Source organism: Diadema setosum, chromosome 1, assembly GCF_964275005.1.
Source record: "Diadema setosum chromosome 1, eeDiaSeto1, whole genome shotgun sequence".
NCBI classification, from domain to species: Eukaryota; Metazoa; Echinodermata; class Echinoidea; order Diadematoida; family Diadematidae; genus Diadema; species Diadema setosum.
The window spans coordinates 1,681,776-1,709,432 of NC_092685.1; the positions used below are offsets into that span (position 1 = coordinate 1,681,776).

General features: G+C 37.9%; 2 protein-coding genes across 2 annotated transcripts; one reads left to right on the forward strand and one right to left on the reverse strand.

Moving 5' to 3' along the window:
- Nucleotides 1–5,482: 5,482 nt before the first annotated feature.
- Nucleotides 5,483–7,546, reverse strand: LOC140232253 (uncharacterized). Its single transcript, XM_072312389.1, has 2 exons — nucleotides 7,121–7,546; nucleotides 5,483–5,662 (listed from the first exon to the last, which is right to left on the reverse strand). The coding sequence occupies exons 1-2, from the start codon at nucleotides 7,544–7,546 to the stop codon at nucleotides 5,483–5,485; spliced, it is 606 nt and encodes a 201-aa protein (XP_072168490.1).
- A 12,401-nt stretch (nucleotides 7,547–19,947) lies between these two features.
- Nucleotides 19,948–24,999, forward strand: LOC140246186 (uncharacterized). The gene is made up of 2 exons (XM_072325633.1): nucleotides 19,948–20,655; nucleotides 24,790–24,999. The coding sequence occupies exons 1-2, from the start codon at nucleotides 19,948–19,950 to the stop codon at nucleotides 24,997–24,999; spliced, it is 918 nt and encodes a 305-aa protein (XP_072181734.1).
- Nucleotides 25,000–27,657: the final 2,658 nt, after the last annotated feature.

The window sequence follows — 27,657 nt, forward strand, 5'->3', positions numbered from 1 at the left end:
AGTACCTTCAATGGTTTCATTCTTTATTTTCCTCTTCCCTTCGCCTCGTATCCTACCTTACTTATTTTCGTAGAATTTTAAGCGCAAGAAAAAAAGAAGTGGCGGAAAGTGACCAAACAAGGTGATCTTCTGTGGAGAGATTACAGTCGCGAAAGTACCGGAGTTTACCCAAGGATAACGCTTTGAGGAGAATATTAAGAGCCACTTCGCTCCACCAGATCACGACAAACACCAACAAGAATGCAGTTACGGAGATGCATGTTGCACAAACACACACGAGCAAATCTATAATTTACTATATAAGGCGCACTAAATAGTTGAAAGCAGAGAAAGAAATCGCTAGATTATCTTTTTCATATAAATAATTTGACAGATACTTTCATCAAGGGTTTTTCCCGTCACTACGAAGCACAATGTCTTCATTCGACAAGCCTGACAAAATAAACAAATCTGGACTCACTCAGCTCAGGAAATCTCCGTCCTTTCTTCATCTCATTGTATGCTTTCAGATACAGTGATGCTAGTTGATCTACATCATAAGAAGACGTCCATGTGTATTTTGCTAGTTACCCACTTGAATCAAATGAGTGAGTCAGTTTTTCTGTTTGTTTGTTGTTGTTGTTTTTATTTAGGATGTTCCCCTTCGACACCTAATATGATTCCCCGGAGGTACATTTCCAGATACAGAACAATATGTGTAATACAATGTCAACATATAGAAGTATTTCTGGGTGATAGAATTATACTTCCCAGAAGTGACTGTTCAATGTCGAATTCAGCACACCCTGCAAAACGTTTTGAACAAACTGTGAGATATCCGACATGATAGCCATATACCATTGATCACGTATATTTCCGAACAACCGTGATGTAATCAAACGTCTCGTAAAAATGGTCTCACACGTGTAAAATAAAGTGGGCAGGGCCGAGTGCATCACTAAAAATGATTCTGAAAAAAATTAGAAAACTCAGGCCGCACAAGCTTGTTCACCCTTTCTGTTCCACTGAGTCAAATGTGCACAAATTTCACACACAAACCTATGGGAAGGTTTTCAAATGATATGACAATCAGAGGGTTAGAATAGTTAGGTGGGGCTGTTGACGATTCATGAAACAAGTGAAATTTGAGTGGTAAAAACTGTAGTCTTTCATAAAGCATTAGAGTGGTATGAATGATTATAGTCTACTTAATATAAAACGCCCGTTTCATAAAACTTGTCATCAGTGACAACTGCCACATTTCTATGACAAATTTGCTCTCAGCCAATCAGATGCAAGAATTTCAGTAGCTTGTCACATCTATGACATCTTGTCACTGATGACAAGTTTTATGAAATGGGCCCCTGGTCTTTCATGTATTTCACATGTACACACGACTCGTGTGCCTACCCAAAATCATTTACAGGACTGGTGTGAGACAGAAGAACCTGGGAGAGTCGAGTTGGGAATTCAGCGTTTGGTCGTAGAGGGAGTCATTCTACTCCCGGTCATTGAACATCGTTGAGTCACTCGATTTAAAGATACTAATTCGTGTACGAATTACAGGAGCTTATATATATAGGAAATCAGATAAATAATTATGGTTCTGTTGAAATTTAGATGTCATTTTTTTTTTTAAGTTGGCCTAAATTCTTCATTTCGTGCCATATTACTTTAGAAATTCACAGACGATCTCCTGCTTTACCAGAAGTCAAGATAGCTGGACTTCGAGTTTCCTCTCCTAGGAGGCCTATAAACGTCGAAACAAGTTGTGGTATCTTTGCCACGCCAGTTTTATCTTAATCTACAAAGGTTTGTTTGTGTTTTGTTTTGTTTTTATTTTTAGATGTCCCACAGAATTTACTTGCGAAAATTTTGAAATAGGTTCCCGATGTGGTAGGGGCACAGTGTTGGGTCAGGATTTACTCTATTCCACTTACTGGTTTCAAACTAAAAGAATTACATTAATTATCAGGAGATATTTCACATTCACACTACATGCATTGGCCACTCCATCTCTACGTGAACTACGCGTTTTGCTTTCTATCTTGAAACCACTGATTTAATTCCCCTCCTCAAGCGAAGGGCATTTTTTGAAAGCGCCATCTATCTATAGTATCGAATAAGTTGCTTAAAATATCTCGCCCACTGATCTATAGCCGTCAACGAGAGTGATCTTTACAAACGTGCTTTCCAGCTGCAAAATGAAGACCTATCAAAAGAATGCTGTTATAAATAAAATGGAATCAAAATTCAGACTTATACTGATCTTATTTTCTCCTATGATTTAACCTAAGCAGTTCAGTGACCCATGCTTGTTACAATTATCGCCTTCATGATTGTACAAATTAAAAATGTTTTTTAGCCACAACACCTGTGTTGTGTCACTACAATGTTGACAGCTGATATTCTTAACTACATTGAATAAAATATTTGGTCTGCACAACGGCGTTATTATGATCGAACAATTATTATTCCTCACGGTGTGATTGTGATGTAGGTGACTTTTTACCTTTAGGTTCGCAATAGCAGACTGCCATCACCCATGCACATGATAACATTACGGAGTCGATAAAAAAGACGTAACCCCAAAATGGTTTGGTGATATTTTCCCGTAGTCAAACGCAGTCATGTGTTGCTCAGCCATAGGAAACGATAGAGGAAATTACCCATCATACCTCAAACAAAACCAAACTACCCATTCACACACATATTTCACATAATGCATGGATGCACTCTCAATTGCCATCTTACAGCAAGCCTCGCAGTATCCCTCAACAGGTTGACAACAGCGAGCTATATGTCCTAAATACTGTAATGTATGTATGGTAGTAATAACATTAACTTTATCAACATGAAAAGGCATAAAAGAGTGAAACAGAGCACGTTGGAAAATAAAATACTCTTACTTTGAATTTTGGTAAGTTATCAAATGTGACATTGAGATGAAGGTTTATTATACTTCAGGAAAGTAAAGGGCAGATCACATGATATATCAAAGACTCCATGACGAATGAAGAAGAAATGGACAGAGTTGACCTTATTCTGTAGAATCGTATACAAGTGAGCCTTTCATTGTATGGAATCAAGGGTGATAAAGGAGCATGAAGATATCGCAATAAAACGCCTTCAAGAGGATTACATTTCGTGGCAAATTAATGTCTTATTTAAAGAAACAAAGATCACGACACATCTGCTGATCATGGTCAATCGGGAAATGAATCTCTTGCAAAATAAAACAAAAAAAAAAATCATCCTTCACTGAAGACATGACATAGGAAGACCACTTATTACATTTATCCACTCATATTCATCTTGCCAAAAGAAATGCCATTACTCTTTCAAACAGAAAAATGTCTTGCCTGACAAAGTAGTATAGAACAATATACATAGGTAAACATCATTTGGCACAATGAATTAATGAAATGATGCCTCATATATATTAGTCATACATGTACTTCAAACAACAATTACATCACCAGTATCGAAGTAAATGTCAAATGTACGGATACGGCTTTTAGTCAGCAAAGATTAAACTTCACGGATGAAGAATGACTTTGTGCCATAAAGAAATGACTTCAATCTATATAAACTGTGTGTATCATGACATTGTATGTGGCACTTTAATATTGTGACATATTTATTGGAAATGGTGTTGTTACTGACACATTGTCTTTTACAATATGGATGGTGGTGGGATAAATAGTGCATTTAGTATAGCGAAAAGCGCCCCTAAAGATTTCATGGGCTTTGGTATTAGTTACATTGTAAATGTGTTGTAACATACAACGTATATATACTTCCGCTTTTGCCGAACGTGTTCCATGACAGGCTCATGCCCTGTACATTATTTCCCCACATTATTTGTATCCACTTTGCTTCAGCACTCCCTGCTGTATTGTTGCTGTAGCGCCAACAAACGAATCAACAAAAGACTACACGGTGGCTGTTTTTGTAGTCGTGGTCTGCCTTTTATACCAGATACGGGTCTTAACATAATACAATTAGTTGTGAGTTCGTCATAGTTCCTTCAGCTTTTATCAATTTTGTACTAATTTTATGCTCTACTTAGAGATTGCTATGTGGCGAGTGTCTAGATATTCAATACACAAATCTGTTGACTCTGTCTCTCAAAAATGAACGTCTCTGGATCGAAGCTACCCCGGAAAGAATGAATGACTAGAACTGAGTAGAAATGTGAGAAGGAATTTATATATATTATAAACCTTTTTTCTTTTTCTTTTTTTTTTTGGTTGTTGTTGTTGTTGTTTTGTGTGTTTTTTTTTTTTTTTGTTTTGTCGTGAATTGATGTAATCCGAAGTGTTCAAGTTTAGGCCTGGCTGGCACTAATGGCGGGGTATATAGTGTGAGATAAGTATCCTTCGCTTTTTGTTTTTGTTTGTTTGTTGTTGTTTTTTTAACGGAGAATCTTGTCAGTATAATTATTTAGTCACCAAGTCCCATGCGATCTGATGTAAGCGTCAAACCTCCTCGAGGAGTAGCATCCATTTGAAAGAGCAAATCTATCTCCATGTTCAAGCTAACTTTGGTAGAGAGGAATCCAACAAAAAGAATGAACTATAGAAGTGTCATTATAGTTGAGCATGAAATAACAATGTTGTGAATTGTTGAAGTTTCATAAAGAATTGACGTTGGTAGTCTCGTATTGGTTCAAAAGCAACATAGTTCAAAATAATGCTTTTGGTGTTTAATTCAACGATTGCAATACCTTTCTCATACGAATCACAATTGCTTAGTGTGCACAACCGTGTCACAAATAATGGTTCCAGGGATACAGGGTACTCATATTGGTTCCGTTCAAAGAAGAAGATTGAATGAGGTTCTGTGTACTGATGAAAATGAGACTTGCGAATGAAGACATCACCACCCCATCTATTTTGTGTCGGTTTGAGACCTTATCATTATTGGAAAACAATATTTCAAACGTCAAAATTGCATAGCTTTCTTCATTGAATCCTAATTTATTGAGGAAGATCTGGAAATTAAGTAGCATTTGCATGGTAACCACCCAGCAAGGATGCTGAAGCTCTGGCTGTGAATCCTCGCTCTTAAAAGTTATCCTTTTCCGTTCATTACTGAATGATTCCAGGGGCCGTTTCGTTCATCATCGAATTCCTGAGGTCGTTCCGAGCTGGCAACATCCTTGCTGCATCATGGTGTACTCGGCAGTTTTGCTGGATGTAGTGACTTTCGTTGCTTTGTTTGAACTCTCAGGCTGTTCGTATTTTTATTTCAGGCATTGTGTCATAAAAATTATTTCAGGTGCAATGAACTGATGACATCATTACTAAATCGAAGAGAGTGCCGGGTTCTGTTATGTCGAAATCCATGTCACATCTGTCGATATTATTTCGGCAGTCATTTTGGAATCCGAGTACAATCGAATGTCTTCTTTATGCAAAACATGTTTCTTTGCACATACTGTATATCATTCGTCCATTCTCGGTTGATCACTGTTCCTCGGTTGACTATGCTTTGTGGTCTAGAAAAGAAACATGCCGTACGATACACCATCATATTCTTCGTCCGTGTTTAGTGATCTTGTGGTGCTGTTTGTTTTCACAGGCACGTAAGGATAACCTGGTGGGGGCGGGGCTACGAGGGCGCCCTTTCCTAAGAAGCTGAAAAGCCTTCCGAGCTGTCTTCTCAAGAAGAGACGAATCTGGCAAGGTCATGAAAGGTAGAGACAAGCACATTAATGTATATTACGAAATAAATATTGATGATTGAGCTATGCTTGATAAAATGGCGTGAAAGTTAATAATGGGTAAGATACCATGTCGCTTAATCATTTTGAAACCGAAACTTACACTACAAGCGAAGTTTAACATGAAACCATGGAACTACTATAGTAGCTCCTTGATGAGACCGACCATGGAAAGATCTTGGTTTTTAAAATCAAAATTGACATCCAGGCATTTCATTGTATATACAACATTGCATTTGTAAAAATTGTGAACGATGGATCTATTTTGTTAATATAGTTGTGTTGGAGCCTTGTCCTTATGTGCCAAAATGAACATGTCATTAACATTAAGCCTTCTTTAACTAAAAAGAAAGTCCTGGGACACACAGTCATAATATCTCTCAATAATGTGTGTACGGGTTTTGTGGAGAATGCAAAGGTAACAAGCTAAAATGTCGGCATAACTCTATACATTAGATATTCAAAGCAGGACATCGATATAGTAGCTGACATAAGGTCAAGATGTCAAAGAAATCGCCATACACACGGTATCGATTCTCATACTGTTCATTTGAAAATTGTGTTTTCACGTTCAAGTTTTCAGTGGTTTCTTTGCGTCCTTGTGCTGTGTTGCTTTTATTATCATCAAGGCGGGGGCAATTGGCAGACAGCGTGATTGACTAGCATTTTGATTGCTCTTGAAAGAACACCATATGCGCCTGGAACGTACATGAAAACAACTGTCGAGACAGGATTAGTAACTTTGATTAACAAACGTTGTTTATCGACATATTTTTAACGTTATTGGAATAGACCTACTGCGGGCGAAAGGTCGAGCAGTGGGGCCTAGGGCAATGTGATTGCGAAGCATACACTCATGATTTTGTGGAATTGTGTGAAGAATGCCTCAGAATTCGATTTCATCCTTTGACAAAAACATCCCAATCAACTATTTCATTGTTCTTAAGAAAGATGTCTTTAGAAATAGAAATATTTTTTTTTGGCACACGGATAAACGAGTTTTCGAGTTCTAACGAAGTTCAATTTGCTAAGACGAGAAGACCATTGCTAAGTATGTACACTTGTTCATGGCCCTTATTATCATTGAGGCACTGAATGGGAATAAAACAGTAAAAATGTTTTATTGATATATATATTTCTACAAAATGTAATAACTATATTCATTAAGTAGCAATAAGACTTAACTTAAGTGTCAGATTTGATAGCATTTTTTCGTTTCCAATGTCGTTCAATACTTAAAAAGGTAATTTCCGTGCTTTTGTGGAAAGTCTTTTCTCTCCTATAATGCCAGAATTAGTCATGTTCACCTCTCTGAATAGATTGATGTCATAACACGATCTTTAACTCCATTTGAATATCTCAGAGTATACATGTATACATGTTCTAATAATGAGCAGTGAGGTTGATTCTTACCCTTTTACAGAGTGTCGCTCGTCTCGTATCTGGTCTTCCCCGTCTCAGGGAGCCTCCGTCCTCGTGGTCCTCTCCCCCTCTGACGTCACTATGGAATCTGACATGTTTCGTTCTGCCAGTCCTCTTAGGTCCAGAACGCTCTTCCTGTTCCTCCTCCTTGGAATCCCTTTCCGGATCTATTCGGTCAGGGTCGGTCAAACCGTCCCTGTGATCCGAGGTAGGTTTCCCCAACGACTCCCCGCTCGGTCCATCCAGACTGTTCCCGGACTTGGTCTTGGCCAACTCTTTACAGTTGCAGTTGGAGTTGTTTTCATTGCATTGCATACAATTGGTCTCAGTAAGGATGACTTTATCACCGTCGAGTCCCGTGCTTTCCCCGCTAAGCTGAAGAGTTACTTTAGTGAAAGCTTGCTTTACTTTCCCCATGATTTGTAGTTGTTTTTTTCCCAATGAGCCCACAAAAGGACACAAAAAAACGCTTCCTAGATGTAGGCACGTTGTATTTGAGCAGATCAGCTGATGACAAGTTACATTTTTACGCGTTATATCACTGGCGAAAGTGAATACAATATTGGTTCTTTCAAGGCTAAAATATTTTTCTTCATTACCACTCCTTCATTCTTGATCATTTCCAGGCTATTCACAGCACAAGACAAGTGTCAGCAGAATGACGAGAACATGAGATTTTAAAGCGTTCCCACTCTCAGTTATGGTTTAAGTGGCAGTTTCTAGCAGCAAAAATAGATCGCTTGCAAACATGTGGCCAGTGACAAACAAACCATACCTTACAGGCAATGTAGACCATATTATATACAGCTTGTGGAAAGTGTAATCAACTCAACGGAAGTTTGATGGCTCCCCCACGTTTGTGTGTCATGACCTCCTGGCGGCGTTTAGTGAGAACCTTCACCGATTGTTTCAGCGATGATCAATGGCAGCACAACGAGTAGCAAGGTTCACCGGAAACTCTTCAGATCTTTCGTCATGGCACTGACCTGTAGTGACAAGTGATAATCAGTGGTTTAAAATGACATTGACAATGCTCATGATGTCAAACGATCATAATTATGTGAAAAGCAGCATCAAACTTCAACTAAACTGAACAAAGTATATGTTCATCAAATCAAACGTTAAAGGTCAATTCAACAATTTCGACTTTTTACGTGATTCACCGGTTTCGATTTTTTTTTTTTGTCGAGACAACACATGTAATCATGAAGTTATTCTAGCCCTCACATGCTGTCTTCTATGTAAATATGGCTGTCTCAGCATTGTTGCTAGGACAAGCAAGCCCCTTGGAAATAGAAAGCTCTGTAAGTGACTGGAAACATTTGCTACGAAGGTAGTTTTTTTTTATGCAAAGGATTGTCTGAATCAACAATGCATTGCTCTTGCCGCGATTTGTCAAGCGAAGAAATGTAGTTGAAATTGTATTTCTGTAGCAGATATTGAGACAGACGGTAAACTGTGTTGTTGTTGGGTTTTGGTTTTTTTTTTTCAAACGTAAATTTTATTTGTTTTATTTTCTGTCTGGTTTTGTGCATGATGATGAATATGAACCTTGCCGGGAGGATTATGCCAAGGCAATGGTTCTTGAGTAGGATGCACGATCGGTTTGTATGTTTCTGTGCGTGTCTGCGTGTGTGTATATAATATTATTATACCAAGTATACCATACTATACGCTTTTGTCATCTATGGGAGCGTGTAAGAATACATTCGTGACAAAATGATTACAACGGATGTCGCAGGATGCAAACTATTGGTCTTCTTCAGCTTTATTGTTTGTATATACACAAACATGGTGTGATAAAAACAAACCCCATAACCTAAGACCTCTGTATGTGTGTGCGTGTGTGTGTGTGTGTGTGGATGGGGGTAAAGGGGGTGTTGGAGTTACGCCATAATCACATGCTTTTGATGTATTCTCTTTCAAGCAAGGAGGATTCCTCTTGCAGACTAACTTGTATAGGCCTGTTACTGGCTTGTGTTTTGCCAGAATAAGCATGGCTTTTAAATCTCAGAAATCATGCCTTCCAGCCCATTATGTATAATCATGTTTAAATCTATCTGTGTCAGGGACTTTGGACAGTGTCTACAACGTTATGAAGTGTTTTTTTTTTTTTTTTTTTCATTTGTCACTCAAAACACACAACGGGATAAGACAGGGAAAAAAGATAATAATAAAGCTTGGAGAAATAACATTGGACCTCGACACATAATTCAATAAAGTGAATGAACAAGGTTTTTTTGTCTGTTTATTTTTCTTAGATACCTCTCAACAGACTAAATCAAACAAGGGATCCCAGATTTGCTCCTAACCTGGTACTCCGTGCACCATTTTTCATATGAGTGTACCTAATTGTCCTTTAGATATTGCGCACTCATGTGTTACATGGCTTGATGACTCGTGTCAAACACAAGTTCCTTAAATACTTCGCCCTTTCGAGTAAAATAATTCTTAACCTTTGGGATTCACTCTCCAACCCTGCAACAAGCTGATTCCTATTCCCTTGTACTTAAAAATCTTGCGACGTAAACTGGTAATTGAAACCACTCCGTGGTCACGTACCCCACTCAGCACGACATTGGATTAACGCCACCAGCATGCTCTACAAAGTTTGAGACCAAAGTGAGTGACGATGTTAAAAAGAAGCGAATAGTTTATAGATTATGACAATAGTTGTTGTGAAGAACACCTTATTGAAATGGTATAAAGAATATCACTCTACTGATAACAACTTTGATACCATATGAAAGGAAAATATAAAGTTAATAACCCCAAGTGCCATCTATACATTGTTGAATACTTTTCATCAGTGAAGTTCTTACGGAATGGTATCTGCCATCTTGAAATGCATAATATCTTATGTACAGATTGCGGTGAACAGCATCCCAATACAGCAAAGTGCGTCCCTCATTGAGCCACAGTCAATGAAGGCACGAACGATAACATTATTATTTTAGTGAAATATGCTTAAGTGCCATGAATATATGAAAAAAATGCCAATTTTAATCTTGGGCATCTGCCTTGAATAATATTTGTCATTTTAATGGTGTTTATATGATATTGAACGTATGGAGCGGTTCTGCACCCAGATAACCGAACATTTGTGTGTGTGTGTGTGTGTGTGTGTGTGTGTGTGTGTGTGTGTGTGTGTGTGTGTGTGTGTGGATCTAGCAGTAAGAACGTCGCAAAACATGGGGTGAGTGCACTCTGCGGGAAGAATAATATACAACAAAATGTATTGGTGTATATTTAGCAAGCGTATGCATCTTCTCATTTATACATGGCTGTCTAGATCTATGGATATCTTCAAATCTTACGATGATTGAAATCATCAAATTCACGGTATAAGAAGTGTTGCAGCTATCTAGCACCGGATCACTTACATACAACCCTTGACATCAAAATGAGGAAAACAAGCACAGATTCAGTCTATCACGTTTATACTCAAAACAGCCACTACAGATACCTTTTTTTTCAAAGGCGAACGACGACTCGGTGATATCTGGCCGCATTTTCTAACTGCCGAAATAGGAGCGGTTCACTTCTTGTTATGTGATGAGTGAATCTTGCGCCAAATGGTTATTATATATATTTTGTCACGTATGTCGTTGTGGGGTATGTGTAATTTGCCTGAAGTCAACTTTATGCCTGACCGAGTCCTACCCCTTTCCCAATGTACTTGTGCGAAGCTAATCTGATGACATAAAATGCATAGAAAGGACAAAATGTGCATCCAAGGTAAGCATCTAATACAAGCATCCCCCATTCATGTACATTGTGTGTGTGTGTGTGTGTGTTTGCGTGTTTGTGTGTGTTTCCCCATTTCAGTCCTGATCTCATTTAGAAATTCGTTTACTTTTCCCTACCTATTCACGTAGGCCTATCATATAGGCCCAGTCATCAATATACATTAATTGCGTCCTGTTACAGCTACAGTTTTTCGAAGGAAGTTGCGAAGTTGGCAAAAGTTAACCCGATGAGATTTCGTCTTTGCAGACGCAGGAAACAGGGTTGGTTTCAGGCACAATTCCGATGCGAATTTGGTGTCTAATGTTGTTTACTTCAGGTACCGTCCTGTGCCAACTTCAATCTTCCTAGGCAATGTAGACATCACGTCACAATGTTTACTCATGTGTCCTAATGATATAATCTCGTGTGAGCGGTTTGATCTGTGCTCAAGGGAACGATAAAAAATGGTTGCAAAGGGGGAAATCATAGAAATCCACATGATAAAGAAAAACTTATACATACTCGCATGATACCTTAGTGACAAGGGATTAACTTGTCTTTGACTCTAAGACTTCAATATAAACTGTAGTCAAGTGAGTGCATTGCGGAATGTACAGAGGAAAGAGGGTATAACAGTAAGAGAATGAACCAAGTTTGACATAGACTCTAACCAAGCTCATTCTCAAGACTTTTTCCAAAAATCATGTGTCAGATACAAAGTCCATTTCATACACGAAAATAGGTCTTATAATACTTACCATGATGTTCTGAAACAGGCTGCAAGCCTTCGTTCCGCAGCGTGATTAAAAATCCACCAGTTGAGAGCGAAAACTTCCCTGCTAAGTGTGACGGAGCTTTCATATGAAAAAAAGCCAAACAACGCCGAGGTTTCTCTTACGTGAGGAGATCCGTTGTTTGAAAGCTTCGTCTCAAAGTAAGCAGCGAATCAGTAATACCCCGCTATAGCTTCGCCTTGCTCAGGGATTCACCCAACCTATTATAGAAGCTGAAATGCCCTTAGCCATAAACAGACATAAAGTATGTGCACTCAAACTGCTCCGCGTTTTCAAAGGTTAAACAACGAAAAAAAACTGCTCACTCCCATAGATGAGCAAAGTTCGTGGGATCGTAAAGCGTGACTGCTTACGTACAAATATTTCTGGCGTCATTTCAAGTATATTCATCTTCTACATGTATGTAAGACACAATGTGGTTTTTTTTTTTCAATGCCATTTAATTGTATATTTGATTCTGTGTACCCAGACGATTTACTGTCTCATAGGAATGTAAAAGTCTTCAGAAAAATGAAAAAAAAAAACCACTAATTGCAACAGAAGGAATCAACCACGTGGGCGATGGAAACAAGTAAGCCCCGAGAAACCACTTCGAGATCACACACGTCGTGAGGATTACATAATGTATTTTTCTTTACATGTATAAGATATCAATTGCATCGATTGTTCTTAAAATATCAAACTAAAAAAAAAAAAAACCAGCTATACAGCAATTGCGGATGTTCAATGCTAAGTCTGTGAAGACCAGTGAATACAAATTTGAATGATTGTTTTATTGGCTTTTGCTGCTGGGCTATAGAATCTAAGCATGCAATGTGCCTTGGCAGGTGAAATTGTGATTCTTATCAGTGAGAGTCAGACACAAGATTGTTACCATATTATAATGTATAGTAAATCGATAACATAACACTGCCGGAATTAAATTTCAGATTGTAAAAATGATACTCACTGATATTCTCAGATTTCAAATACATCAAATTCGTTCTGTCTAAAATGAAGAAGGTTCCCTGTATTATGAAAAAATAGCAAAGGGAACTAATCAATTACAAATAGAGTTCCGAGGCATTAGGCGATTTGAGATCTCTTATATTGAAATGTTTCATCATTTAATTTTGTATTGTCTTATCTAAATTGATATCGTGTCTCAGGTGGAGATGGTACCACTCACACCAATTTGTATAAGTTTGAGGCTTTAGTAAATCTGCTTTATGAGTAATGTGGTGCATTTATCACATTATGGCGGGGGATCAACAAAGCTATAACGCATTTTGTGTGCCTCTATCGTTTTAATAGAAATTATATATATATATATATTTTCGTTCTTACAAAAATTCAGCAAACTTTTCTGAGTGTATCAATAACCTTTCTCGTAGCTTTAAATGTATGTGATTTACTTAGGCATTCAATTCATTGATGCACGTGGGTCACAGACTCCTCACATATAAAAACAAATGCTCATTTTGAAACGAAATGATATCGTGTAATCGTATATGGTATAAGACAGGATAAAGGTAACTATAGGTTTACTGATGACACCATTATTCAGATCGGGGAAGAATGTCTTATCCTGTGCTTACATTGCATTATCCCAAACTCGGTCTTTGAGACACCTGTCGAGGAAATACCTGTTGTTGTGAAGAGTTTACAGAAAGTTATCTCACAATTGATATAATTAAAGAATACATTAAAGAATTGATTCCTAAACATTCTTGTGCGAGGGTGTATTAAGGATAATCTATAGATTCAAATTATTATCATTAATGTTCTTTCAAGAGAAAAGAGTAGAACTTGTCTTAATTTGAACTTACAACTAATTATGTCATGTTGTTTAGAACAGATTGCTCTATTTGTTCTTATAGTCAAATGTTGTATGATGTGATCACTTTAAACTCTTTGTTGATGATTGCTTTACCTGCGTGGTTTTCCTCACACTTCATTATTTCTGAATTCGAGAGATGAGATCAATGATCACGTGACACTTTTTAAAGTATTGTACTCCCAGTCGACGATTTCTTTCCTGGTGTTTACTTCGAAGCTGTTAAGTTTTGATGTGATGCTTAATATTCTTTCTTTTTTTCAGATGGATGTTTTCCATTCCTCGTGTAAGATAGACATTGAATCTACCATGAATATAAACGTATATCTATCTAATTCTGGCGTGCTACAATCGTGCATTGAAAAGGTATAGTGTATGCATTTGTGTGTTTACAACATAATGATATTTTGCAATCTTTAGTCTGACGCTTTTACTTTTTGTCAGAAGGCAGAGGTTGTCACAATACACTTGACTTTTTTTTTTCTCTCTCTCTCTCAGTGTACATGTCGGCCTATATAACGCTGACAATATTCAAATGTTTGCATGTCTAATCATATTACAAGGCTAACCATAGCCAGCCAGACAGATAGACGGATATAAGAAGAGATTTAGGAAGAGAAAATAAAGACCGGTGGGAGATAGGTATAACTATGTAGGCCTACCTATTTGAAAGAATGAATGACAATGATCTGCTGAGACTATTATCGATCGATCTTGCTAACCAATCAACCATGATCAAACACAAAAGGCTGGACATTGGAAAGGCCTGTCGGATTTCGAGGGATGTTCAACAAATTCTAAAGAACCACTGTTTCTCCATTACCCCAGGTTCCAGTAAACATCTCCAAGTCTGTGGGCCCGTATTCAAGTCTTGCCTATTCAAGTCTATATTACACCTCAGCGGTTTGGGTCTGTTGTTGTTGCTGTTGTTGTTGTTTGGGTCTATTTGTGTCCCTGATGGCCCTAACTCCAGGAAAGATACAAGAAACAAATTCAAGCGCATATGCCCTTCAATGGCTCTGAGAAGAGTATGACACGATTTAACACACAGACTTGTAAGGGTTAGTGGCCTTGCAATAAGTCCTGCGTCGAGTATCTTGATGGGACACACAAGAAAACTGCATAGTATTTGACACAACACGAAGTGTCACATAGTCCCACATCATACTCCTATACACTGCTGAGTTTATAATAAATGCCTCATGAAAAGTGTGACTGGCTCACTGTAGAACCCATTTATCATCACATGTGCCTTTGACGTAAAAAAGAAAAAAAAGAAGAAAAGACTGTAAGATCCAATATAGGGTTTAATTTAGTGACATTGATGGTTACTATATATATATATATATATATATATATATATATATATATATATATATATATACATATACATAGTCGAGACAATGTAGATGACAGCATCATCACACTATATATAATTATATATATATATATATATATATATATATATATATATATATATACACATACATATATATATAAACATACATATACATAGGCCTATATTGTAGAACAAGCAAAATATTAATTCTCCTATAAAGAAAAATAATGCTTTTAAGTAGTGGTTGAGTGTTTTCTATAAGTATGATGCATATGAAATAGCTGTTCACATTGTATTCCTTTTATGTCAATCTCAGCAATATTTAATTGCTAAGTTCATTCGTTAGATCAGTCTATTTTCTTCTGAGATATTGATGGTGATATGCCTTCTTTGCTTGGTGTAAAACAAGTTTCACATTTTGTAGAAGTATCTGGGGAGAACTTTCAGTGAGTTTTGAGATATTCACCCTATCCTTTTTGTTTTTGAAACAGCTAGTTTGTACTGTACATGCTCATTAAAATCGCTTCTTAATGATTCCTCGTTTACTTGTCGATTACATGCACCTTAAGAGTTTGTCAATCTGAGCTTAGTGGAGTAAATTTAATTCGAAAACAGCCGACTCTTTTCCTCTCGGCCGATGTGGTATTAATATTTTATTCGAATGCAAGAAGAGTACAATCAATCGTTGCGTAAAATGTATATTCACAATATGAATGGTTAGCAAGGGGTAGGGACTCACTGGAGATTGACTGACTTGTATCTGTTGAGATTATGGTACGTGGCTTCGATTTATCGATGACCTTTGCGCCTCACACGTGCAAGGATCTTATGATGTCATGTTTTAGACTGGGCTCATTACAAAATCAGAGTAACGTTTACGCAAATAATCCACTGGTGTTTGTATTATCGGCGATTATAAAACACTGCTTGCCCATTTTACACACAATGTGCTTCATGGGTGAAAAGGCGTGGCTATAATCATGCTCATTACAATATTTATATTTGACTTAAATTCAGTGATCCTCACGTGGAATCGTCAAATAACAATACTATTGGTTCTCTGCGTAACTTCCAAACGTTGACGCCTGTATGTCACATTGCGAGATTCAAATGAGACTTTTTCTTCTTATGATCTGTTTGACTTTGTGTATAGCTCTCTTTGGTAGACTGGATGCAGTTCTTTCTAATGCCTATCCTACTACAAATAATTGTCTACAAAAGCAAACATTTGAACATTTACGATGTGATGGTTATATTAGTGGAAGAATTACAGTCACTGGAATCCTTGGTGGTTTGTAAACAAACTGAATTATGGATGCAAACATACATCATAAAATTAAACCCGAAATGGAATTTATGAAATCAATATGTTACATATTGTAATTAAGCAAGGAAATTGTGTACTAGTATTTTATAACTTTCAGCAAAGAAACCAGCAATTACAGTATCAAGCCTCGGGCCAGGGCATACCTTATTACTTAAATTCAAGTAATGGTTTACCGGGTATATTTCTTATAATAAGAACAATACACGGTTAGCGGCCCATTTTCTTTAATTCATGCCTACAATGTAAAAACTTTAGGCCACTATCCTCATCAAGCATTCGCTTTTTTGCTTTTGATGATGGTCTCCTCTATTTCTGTTACGTTTATAGAGTTGGTTAGTTTGTCTTTAGAACGGCAGGAAAATGTGATTCTAAAGTTTGCATATAATATGCATATAAAATACCAAACACCTGCTTGTCTTCATTTTGTATTATCATGGAATAATGTCGGACATTTTAGCTATTACTTACCTGTCTCAACTGTTAGATTCAAACAATAATACTCAACAACTTTGTTTTATTGACTTTATGTTGCATTTACATGAAAAAGGAGTACAGAAATAAAATTAACCAATCAATTCATTTAAGTCTTGCATATGTACCTTGTGCTAAAAATGATATGCAGGATATGAATTATATCAAACACTTGTGTTTTGAATGTTATTTCAGTGACCAGCTGCTTCACTCACACGCATTATTTGTAGAACATAGAAAGAGAGTGCTTCAAAACGAAGTAAAGGGATATGTTGATAACATTCCGTTTCGAGGTGAAAGTATTACTTCGATTATCTCACGAACATCAACGGCGAGAAAAGCAGAAAAAGTAGATGTAGAAGTAGAAATAGGATGTTAGGAAGGAGGAAAGTAGCAGAAACGACAGAATCATAATTGCACATAACTTGCCCTTTCACTGTTTTGATATGATACAGTGCTATAGTAAATGTTACATCATACTTCCTATTTCATTGTCTCTGTATTTGAAGCAGGCTCCGAGAATGAACCCAAATATAACACAAGAGATTCAAGAGAGTCATATTTCTTTGGTATCCACCCCCCCCCCCCCACACACACACACACACACGCACACACACACCGTCCATAATTATCTGGCTCTCCCTTCGTGTTTTCTTTCTGTTGGCCCCGGCAGTCACTACCGCCACAGGTGGCCTTCTAGGGACACATTGAGGGCCGTGAACTTCACCGACCCAATAGAGCAAGGAATGTCGTTCCCTGTCCCCGAGGACCAACTACCAATAGGTGGGTCGCCGATCCCGGAAAGGCAAAGTTTTCCATGAAGCCCTGCTTTTGCAAAGCAATCATACAGGGCGAGCGAGAATACAATTCATTTTGTTTACTCGGGCAACACACCATTCTTTTCAGAGATTTTTAGCCGCGTTGTTCCTTCACGTAACTCCAATGCAGTGGCGTACCAGTCACTGCGAAACCGAACGACAAAAGCTAAGCGATAAAGCTTATTACATGTAGTAAAATCGCAGAAAATGAACTACGACTCAGCCACAAGTTAAAGAATGCGCCGTTCCTACAAACAGGACTTCGTCAGCTTTTCTGAACATTCGGATCCCACGAATGTTTGACGTCCAGCATTTCACTCCTGCACGGCATACAGTAGTCCACTTAGGACTACACGGAGGGACCGGTGAGTTTGAGGTAAGCCGGCGTACAATGTACTTAGATGGTTTCACACGGGTTATCAAAGTCTTTACCTGGTCTACCATTCGTTCGTATGACATGACCATCAACCTGAAAAGCTGGTCAGTCAGTTACGAAGAAAAGTTCAAATATGGTTAATGTACACATGCAAGGAGTTTTACTATGCAGTGCTGCCAAGCCCAGAGAGCAACATTGGGTCGTGCAGTCGCTGTACGAGACCATAAAATTTGCAAGTGGGGCACTTACAGGTTATTATGTACATCGCTCACTTTGAAGGGTAGACCTAGGACTACACCGAATGCGTTTTACAAAAGACGTATTATACTGTAAGCTTTTGTATTGTAACCTCACTGTCTCCGTTTTCCATTGTTATGGGATCTTACTCTTTAAGTGCAGATGGGTCTGAATCTCAGTATTGTAGTACATGCCATGCCAGGGGAATGAGGTACACGTACAGTAGATCCTGTGTCTATTTTTTTTTTCTTCAAAATACATATCTATACCATGTTCGCCTGTTACTCTCTTATGCATGCACCGTTCACTCATTTAATTGAAGTATATATATATATATATATATATATATATATATATAATGTATATGCATACATAATATTTACTACTTGTAAAATGCAAAATGTTCACTCTGAGAAAGTAGGAAAGTATCAAAACGGCCCTTAAAATGTTCAAGGGCCTGATACAGTACATGTACAACATGTGATATGTCTCTTACTGTATGACATTGGAGTATAGGTATCATCTATATATCGAACATGTTTAGACACGATCAACGACGTTGATGACGGGAAAACAATCTTGTCTTGGGCTTTGCTATCTATCTGTGTGGCATAGTGTTCCGATACGTGCCAAATATTCCAAAACTTAACTTTATGTATATGTACTTCTGTGTCGCCTGTTTGATTTAATCATCTTTTATAATACAAAGAGGCAACATTTGCTCGTTCATCTGCTCACCATTCCGCATACAATTACGCTGTTCATTGATAATAATAGATATCATGTGTCTATCTCTAGACGTGTAATAATTGACACTAGTATCACAGCTATAGGCCTACATGAGTACCATATGGTCCTGTCCAAATGATTAATGTGTTAAGTTTGAAGGATGCAGTAATTGCATCGACTCCCTCTCATCGACATGTTGGAGTGCTGGTGTTCAGATAGACGCCAATCGTTATTGTGGTATCAATCTTTTCACGTGACAAGAGTAAGCATATTGCTTAACCCAGTGTGTATATTCCTAACTCTGCAATCTGAACCTAATAGTGGTGAATTACTCCCCACTATAAAGGTCGTCATGTTTAATGTTGTGTATGTATAGTAAGGGATTAAAAGCATACACTAGATTAGAACGATGGATAATCACACATACACTGAACTCACACTGTAGTATGGGCATGATGGATATCATTACTTCAGGTTTTGTGGAGTCAAGCTCGTGTAAAGAACTTTCTCTTTGGCAAATATATCGGTAGAAATGTAAATGATATTGTGCTCCCTGAACATCCCACTATCTGTAAATACCTTGTGTTCTAGATACTTGTCTATGTGAGTAGAAGGAAAGAAAATCATCCCCTTCATAGGATGATTGTTAAAATTACCAGAAGAGCATTGTCTAACCAGTAACCTCCTTGAAATTATATGTCACTCTGCTAAATGCCAACCCTCCGTCTTTCATGGATATGTCATTGATTGATGATGATTTTTCCCTTTTTCTTTCTCCTTTCACTATTTTCTTCCAGCCTTCTGACAAGCGTTTATCGTCAAACCTGCTACGACGGACAGCTACAGAGTAATGCCTGGATCTAGAAACTATTGAGATTTTACATTTCCAGGTATACGGGTTGTTCCGTGCTGAATGCGGGGTTCTCAACTCGAAGAGCCACGGGGGCACTAGACTGACGAAAAATTGGGTAATGTTTGCTCTTACTATCAAGATAAAGAGCTGCAGGTAGACCGGCAAAGGTGTCCTCCAACAGAGGCGACGCATTAGTCAAAAATAACTAAAAGCTTATCGATGGACTTTGAACTTATATAACACACCCAAACTACTAGCCAACTGGTAGACGAGATCCTGGTAAGTTCATTCCAGGTGCTGAGTTGAAGACGTGACAGCTAGCAGGTATCATGGGAACGAAGCCAAGGCCAGAAGGCCAGGCAAGCGGGTCGGCCGACGACTCCAAAGCCCACAAGAAGAAGGGACTCTGGATCCTTAATAGATTAGCTCGCAAACGCAAACGCAAATCGGCCTCCCAGGAGCAGCTGTATACGGTGAACCAAAACTTCAGGACCACCGAAGAGGTCGGAGATGACGTGGTGAACGAGCCGCACAATCATCTGCAGGATCACAGGATGGCAGACGCTGATATCGTCGTGGTCGACAAGGGAGCTGAAGACCCTTGCGAGCCCAGTGAGGGCGCCACGAATAGCGGTCCCAACAAACACACTGGAGAGGACAAGAAAAAGTTGCTAGGCTCGGCAATCAAATTTTTCAAAAAGTCTTTCAGATCGACAAAACGACGAAAAAAAGGTGATTTCTCGAAGCTTGCCGAGTCAACTGATGATCTTGTGGAATGTGAGCCATCAACATCTAAAGACAATGAGAAATCGGAAAGGAAAGATGCCCCCCTCATCAGCAATGATGAGACGAAAGGGAAGAAACGATGCAAGGGCAAGGACTACGTGCGGTTTGGAGAAACCATGGATGACGACGACAAGGAGAACATTGATATGGTCATCGATGAGGACGTTGCCATGAAGCACAAAGATAGCACGGAGTCGACTTCCGACACGAAGACGAAGAAGAAGAAATCAGCTCGAAAGAGGGTAACAAAGGTTAGTGAATTTGTGCTGTTTACAATGACAAACCTACATTTTTGCATTTTGAAATCAACCTAAATTTACATACAATCGCCTGTATCTCGTGCCATTTTATTCGATGGTTTCCCATAGACTTCGCATTCATGTACCAATCAGATATTAATACTAGCTGATAATGGAAACTAAATTTACAATTTCTTTACAATGTCTATCAGACAGACCAGCTGATACGAAGACTTTGTTTGATTTTATTGTTGCTAAAGGGCAAATTGATATAAAAAAATCCCTGTGAAATAAAATGCAGAGATATAGCACTTGTGATTAGCGGTATGTATTTAATTGCTGTTAGTGTCGTTTCTTATACTTTTATTTCTAAAGTTAGACTCTAGGAGAACTGCTCCAACTTTACCCACCTACATGCAGTGTGAATGCGTGTGTTGCTTTGTGTATATGTGCTCTCAACAATAATTATAACCTAGATATGATTATTGCTTAATAAGTAGAGGTGTTATGATCGATTTGCTACAATACTGTTGTGACGTGAATTACATCAACTTATATCAACATTGTCCTACAATGTATAATGCCTCGGATGAAACATAACAGTGCGACATGGCATATTAAAGTCAACAGCTACTTGTACATCATCACTACAAACATAATTAGGTGATCCGAGTATCCTCTCGGATCACCTTCTGTATCTGTACGGATTCTTTGTTCTTCTTCTTTCTTTCTGGACAAAAGTTGTGTTTCGATTAGCTCAGAAAGTGCATTTCCTATCAATTTCAAACTTATACCATATATGTATCGTGTCCCAAAGACGACAGATCAAGTGAAATCATTGTGATCAGTCGACCGTGACGTCACGATGACGTCATTATATGAAAACACATTTTCATTCATATCTCATTAATGGAATGGAATTTTTCAATGAAATTTACGTCACATATATTTCAAGTCAAGCAAATTCTACACATATTCTCAAAATTCATATATGCCCTTAAAACGTGCGCGTACGCGCGCGTTGAAATATTTGTATGCTCCAATCGAGCTCAAAATTTTTTTGCACACGTTTCAGACCATTTGGAGCATTTTTTGAAAAATTGAAAAATTTGGACGGACGCGTACGCGCGCGAACATATACGCACGCACAGCTCATATGCAATAGAAATTTCCCGTTTTTACACTTTGATCGGATGTCTGAAATGTCAAGGAATATTTCTACCAAGTTTCAAGTCAATCCGACTCAATATAACGTCATACGGGCCCGCCAAAGTTGAAATTCCGCGCGCGCGTCAATGGCGATATACAGTGCAACTATGCCAAAAAACCGCCAATTTTAAATCCGATTTTACTCGTCAGGATGGACGGTGACCCCCCATTTTCTTTACATATTTTGAAAGCTGATGAGTTGTACATGTCATTTCATGGGGTGGAAATGCTGGCAAAATGATTAAAAGATATCAAATTTCTTAATAAAGTAAAAAAAGTACATTTTCAAAATGACGTCATCAAATTTCAAGTTTATTCGAGCATATCTCACTAATCCTTTGTCAATTTTCACCCAGATTTCAGTATGTTGTAGCTTATTAAATGCTCTTTCATTAATGTAACAACAATATTTTGATTAGATGACGGCATCACCTCGTAAAAATGGATTAAAAGTAATCTTGTCAAATTTGACCAGTTTACGTGTTATCTCTATGGGAGTGCAGTTTTTCTGGAAATGAAATTTGACATGACTATCTTTATCGAGCACTAGCTCACTTATGCTTCGGTGAATTTCTCCCAGATTTTAATATGCTGTAGCTGAGACTTTGTGCTATCGTAAGTGTGATCTTTGTTTTTTCATACGATGTCTGCATCACGTCAAAAAACTTGGTTGAAATTAAAGCTTATCTTCGATGTATTGAAATATTTCTTTCTTTCTGCAACTTTCCGTGCAATAACTCAAGAAAAACATATCCTATCACCCCCATACTTTGCACATGTTTAGTTCATGTCACGTACAATATTTGATAAACTAACAATCACTTGATCAGACGCCATCTTGGGTATGTAAATTAGGGTCAAAGGTCATAAATGTTTTATCCTGTATCTTGGTGAATACATGTCCTATCTTTCCCATATTTTGCACACGCAAAGATCATGTTACAAGAATCATTTTACAAAATAACCACTCTTTGCTCAGATGCCATCTTGTCTGTGTAAAGTGGGGTCAAAAGGTCATATGTACTTCTTTCTGTTTCTTCGTTATGACGTGTTATCTCTATGGGAGGGAATTTTTCTAGATGTGAAAATTGACATGATTGTCTTTATGGAGCACTAGCTCACTTACCCTTCGGTGAATTTTTCTCAGATTTCAATATGTTGTAACTGAGACTTTGCGCTATCGTTACGTGCCCTTTGTTTTTTCATATGATGTCGGGATCTTGTTAAAATACTTGGTTGAAATTACAGCTTATCTTCGATGTATTGAGATATTTCTATGTTTCTGCAACTTTCTTTGCAATAACTCAAGAAAAACAGCCCCTATCACCCCCATATTTTGCACATGTTTAGTTCATGTCACATACATTATTTGATAAAATAACAATTACTTGATCAGATGCCATCTTGGGTATGTAAATTAGGGTCAAAGGTCATAAATGTTTTATCCTGTATCTTTGTGAATACATGTCTTATCTTTCCCATATTTTGCACACGCAAAGATCATGTTACAAGAATCATTTCACAACATAACCACTTTTTGCTCAGATGCCATCTAGGTTGTGCAAAGTGGGGTCAAAGGTCATATGTACTTGTTGCTGTATCTTCATTATAGTGTATACAGATTTGGTACCAAATATGGCAGATATGACTCCCTTTTCTAAATGAGAATCCAAACATCACACGGCCAATGTCTCTGAACACAGATGAAACCTGCATGGTCATGCCTATTGCGATCAGGACTTGAATCATTGATTAAAAAAAAAAATCGGATCACCTTAATTTGTCAGTGATGACAAATTACAATCTCTAGTTAAAGGTGTTGCACTATGACCCTTGTTCTGTATACTTTGGTAAACAATTAAAACCACGTGATCAGTTAGCAATCTCTTATAAAGATAAGAGTATTTACACAATGGTGACAGAGCGCAGAAAAAGATGTCATGTAAACAAATCTATATGCTCATTATTCATCTGCACCCGCAAGGAGCCCATAAGTAACGATGGACGACTTAGATCAGGGTTCCACCTCCATATAGTGTAATTTATATACACCGAAATGGATCATATTTCCCGTAACTGGAATTGCACATGATTTTAAGGAGCAGCCGAAGTGGTTTATCAAACAAACTTGTTGAATTTGTGCTCATCCCACTTAAACTTGCTAGCAATGATACGTTCATTAAAGCTGACTGTCACTGTGTTTCGGGTGAGTGCAGAATATCTAATGACAAGGAACAAAAGAACATATAGGTCCTAATTGGTTCTGGGTGCAGACAAGTTACATTAACACATTTCGCTCATATTATGATTTGGGCTTATTTCATGGACAATGATATTTACTCCTGCTGCTGCATAGGTCTATCTATCAATTACAGTTCTGAGTGTCGGCATCATAATTGGGAATCCTCACTGACGAGTGACGATACCCCCCCCCCCTCCCCTCCCCCACACATCACATAACACTGCTCTTCATCATACGTGCGATGAACATTAATATACGACACTATCATCTTAACACGTAACCAAGAATAGCAAGCTTTGTGGGGGTTTTTTTCTGATATGAAAGCGAACATTACGTACCACATGTACAAATATTGATTTAGAATCATAGTTGCTCTAAAAGGAACTATACTGACAGAGGAATGACCAACCAGAGGCACATTGAGCAGTCCCGTTAAATTTCGCTGAATTAACCTTCATCATGTTTTCATGATTAATTTTCAGCTCTTAGTCTTCATAAAAGAACATGATTTATATAAACTAAACATGCTTCATCAGAGTAATCGTATTACGACTATTCTAAAACTAAGTTCGTGAAGATTTTCCTTTTTTCCAAAATGTTGCATATTGGCATAATCGAATTCATAAGCTGAATTGGGAATTGACGCATATTCTTTATTTGTTTTTATATTTCTTCCACTTTTCTCTCCCTCATAGGCTGGCAAAAAGACTGGGAAAATGTTTGGCGTCGGAATGATTCAGATTGGACGGAATTTGCAGTACCTCTCTCCTATCCCCACACCTCATGTCTTCTCAGAGTATAACGAAGCAGCGAAAAACAGAACTCCTGGCGCTAGCAAACCGAAGAAGCCCACTTACAAATACACTGCTAAAGCACCACCTGCAAACCCGTACGCGTTTGTGTAGGACAGATGTAATTTTTCTTCACTCAAGGACCGTCTGGAGTGTTCAAACCATTCCGGGATCATTCAAAATGTTGCTGTCAACCGCAAATGTTTTGTATGATTACTATAATCTTTCAACAAAAACAAAAAAAAAGACAAACACTATTTTGTGTCATACACAAGAAATGTTTCTGTGACGTTTGTACGCATGATATGAGATGCGATATTGTTAGAATGTTAAAACAAAGCGGTCAAATGAGCATTGTATGTGTAATGGTTCACCAGACCTTGATGACAGTAAGCAGAGTCCTTATTAGGGTAGAAACAAGGACTCAAACTCTTGCACTGTGTCTGCTTTCTGTCCCAGGATAGGTGTTTTCCCTGTTTACAATGATAGAATTTGGTGAATATTCACATTTGATTCGTGGACATGATGTAAAATCCATATTCAGATAATATCAGTTCCTCAGGCAGCCTCTTTCTAGTAAGTCAAGTCGAGATGTTCACTTTCCCACGTTAGCCCTTTTCGATACCTTAAGTTATTTGCGATTTTATCTGAGTTGAAGGTATTTGTTATAGGAATAGAAGAATTTAACGAGTCTCATTGAATCTCATTTCATAAATTCACCTCTCCCCCCTACGAGATATCTACGTGTTTGGTTCATCTATTTATAGTGTGAATTTCTTGCTATGCTTTAAAAAGCCATCGAACACCCAAGATTAGAATTGTACTTACTAGTAATTGGGAGAAGAGTATTAAGCCATGACGATGTATTATAACTTCAAAACCCCAAATATGGGGGTATACCTTGAAATTTTCAATGCAACTCACTTAAATGACAATAACATGTCTTAGTGCCTTCAGTATGATGTAAACATTGGCATCAAATGTGGTGGAATCTCAGAATCATATCGCTACTTATCGTAAAAATCTCACTCCGGGCACTTTTTTTCCCGGAGAGGGGGTACGAGTTTGCGTCATGCTCACCACGTCATTGCGTTTGTTGTCTTTGATTTTTTAGCAGTCTTTCCAGGAAAAAAAGTGTAAACAACTTTGATTCTGCGCAACGTTTACTCAGCCTCTCATTTCTAATTAGTAGAAAATTGATCGATAAACCACCGCTCCATCAATAAACTAAAGAGTGATTGCTAGCACAAAGAACACTCCAGGGAAATGGTAGGGATGGTTTCATTCTTATAGGAACTTAACCACCAGGGAGGTGCCACCTCCTTGGTACTAGTTATCAGAGACACGAACTTTCCCAGATGATGTGATATTCTCATGCTGCATTCCAAGAAATGACACTCTGTGTACATCGTTCCTGAGAGATACAGGGTAACTTTAACAAGCAGATTTATAGATTTCTAACGTATACAAGGACGTCTGGGTGTATTAAAGGGGGTACAGACCTCAGTACTGGTGGATCCAAATCCTATACACCCTTCTGCAACTATGCCTGTAAACCCAGTGCTATAAAGTCCCAACTTGGCAAAAAGTGTGTACTGGACCAATCTGACAAAGGAAATGTAATCTGACGGGGCATGTAAGTTTATGGTTCATGACAAGGCATTTGGCTTTGAAGCGACCATGGTTTTGAAAACGTTAACGATACATTCTTTCTAGAAAAGTGCAAAAGTCGATGTGCAGCATGCACGGTCTATATCACATGTCGCTCAATATTTGATTTCTTTAAACTGAAATGAATTTCGATAATCATACACACGATGTTGGAAGAGGTTCATCTGATTGGTAATTCTCTATTTAAGGCGAAATTTCGTTTCTTTGGTTGTGTACAAACGAAATTTCTCCTTAATTATACACACAACGTATATGATATCGTTATCATTAATGCTCTATTGCCGCGCTCTCATAAAGTATTGCCTGTGGAGCATTTTGAATTAGGAGAGATTTTGGGATAAAACAAGATTTATTTCTCTGAAGTGCCGGGTGTGGCACGGTGTAGTATTCTTTGGTATTTGGAAACTGTGCATACAATAACAAAAGTTCTACAGAAGTGGATGTGCATTACATCTTCTGTTGTTATTTTTCAAACGTTGATATCAAAGTTGCTATGCTCTCATAATATGCCTTCCTATCATGACAACATTGTTGTCTTCCATGATTATATTCAAATGTATTCGGTACTGTACAAAGTCGTTTCGCGCTTAAGACTGTGTTGGATGACTTGCTAATAGCTTGTAGTTGTAAAAGTAAACGACAGCACTGTGTCTTTGTGTTGGCAGACAGCTGTATATGCTTGCTTGAAATCTTTTAGCCCTCAGCGGAAAGGTTTTTAATGTCTTCCCGACGGAATTAAACTGGGATGAGAGTTGCTGGTAATACTTCGTGTGGCCCAGCAATCAATAATGAGCTCCTAGAAGATTTAAGAGCTGATTTCATAGTTTTATCGATCCCCTTCGGAGATATTGTCAGGGTTACAGTGTTCTCTTTAAAGAAACTTACATGTATATATATACCCGTCTGCTTGTCTCTTTGTTCTAAATGCAACGTGTATAAACTCAAAGTTTAAACTTCTCCTCTTGCCGTCCCTGACAGACAAGTAGAGTTGGGGTTTGTGTCCAGAATATAGTCTTTTCTTGTGCAATGCGTAGATGTTGAAGGACAATGAAATTGCCAGACAATATATGATTAAAGTAATATGCTCTGATTGCTCTGAAT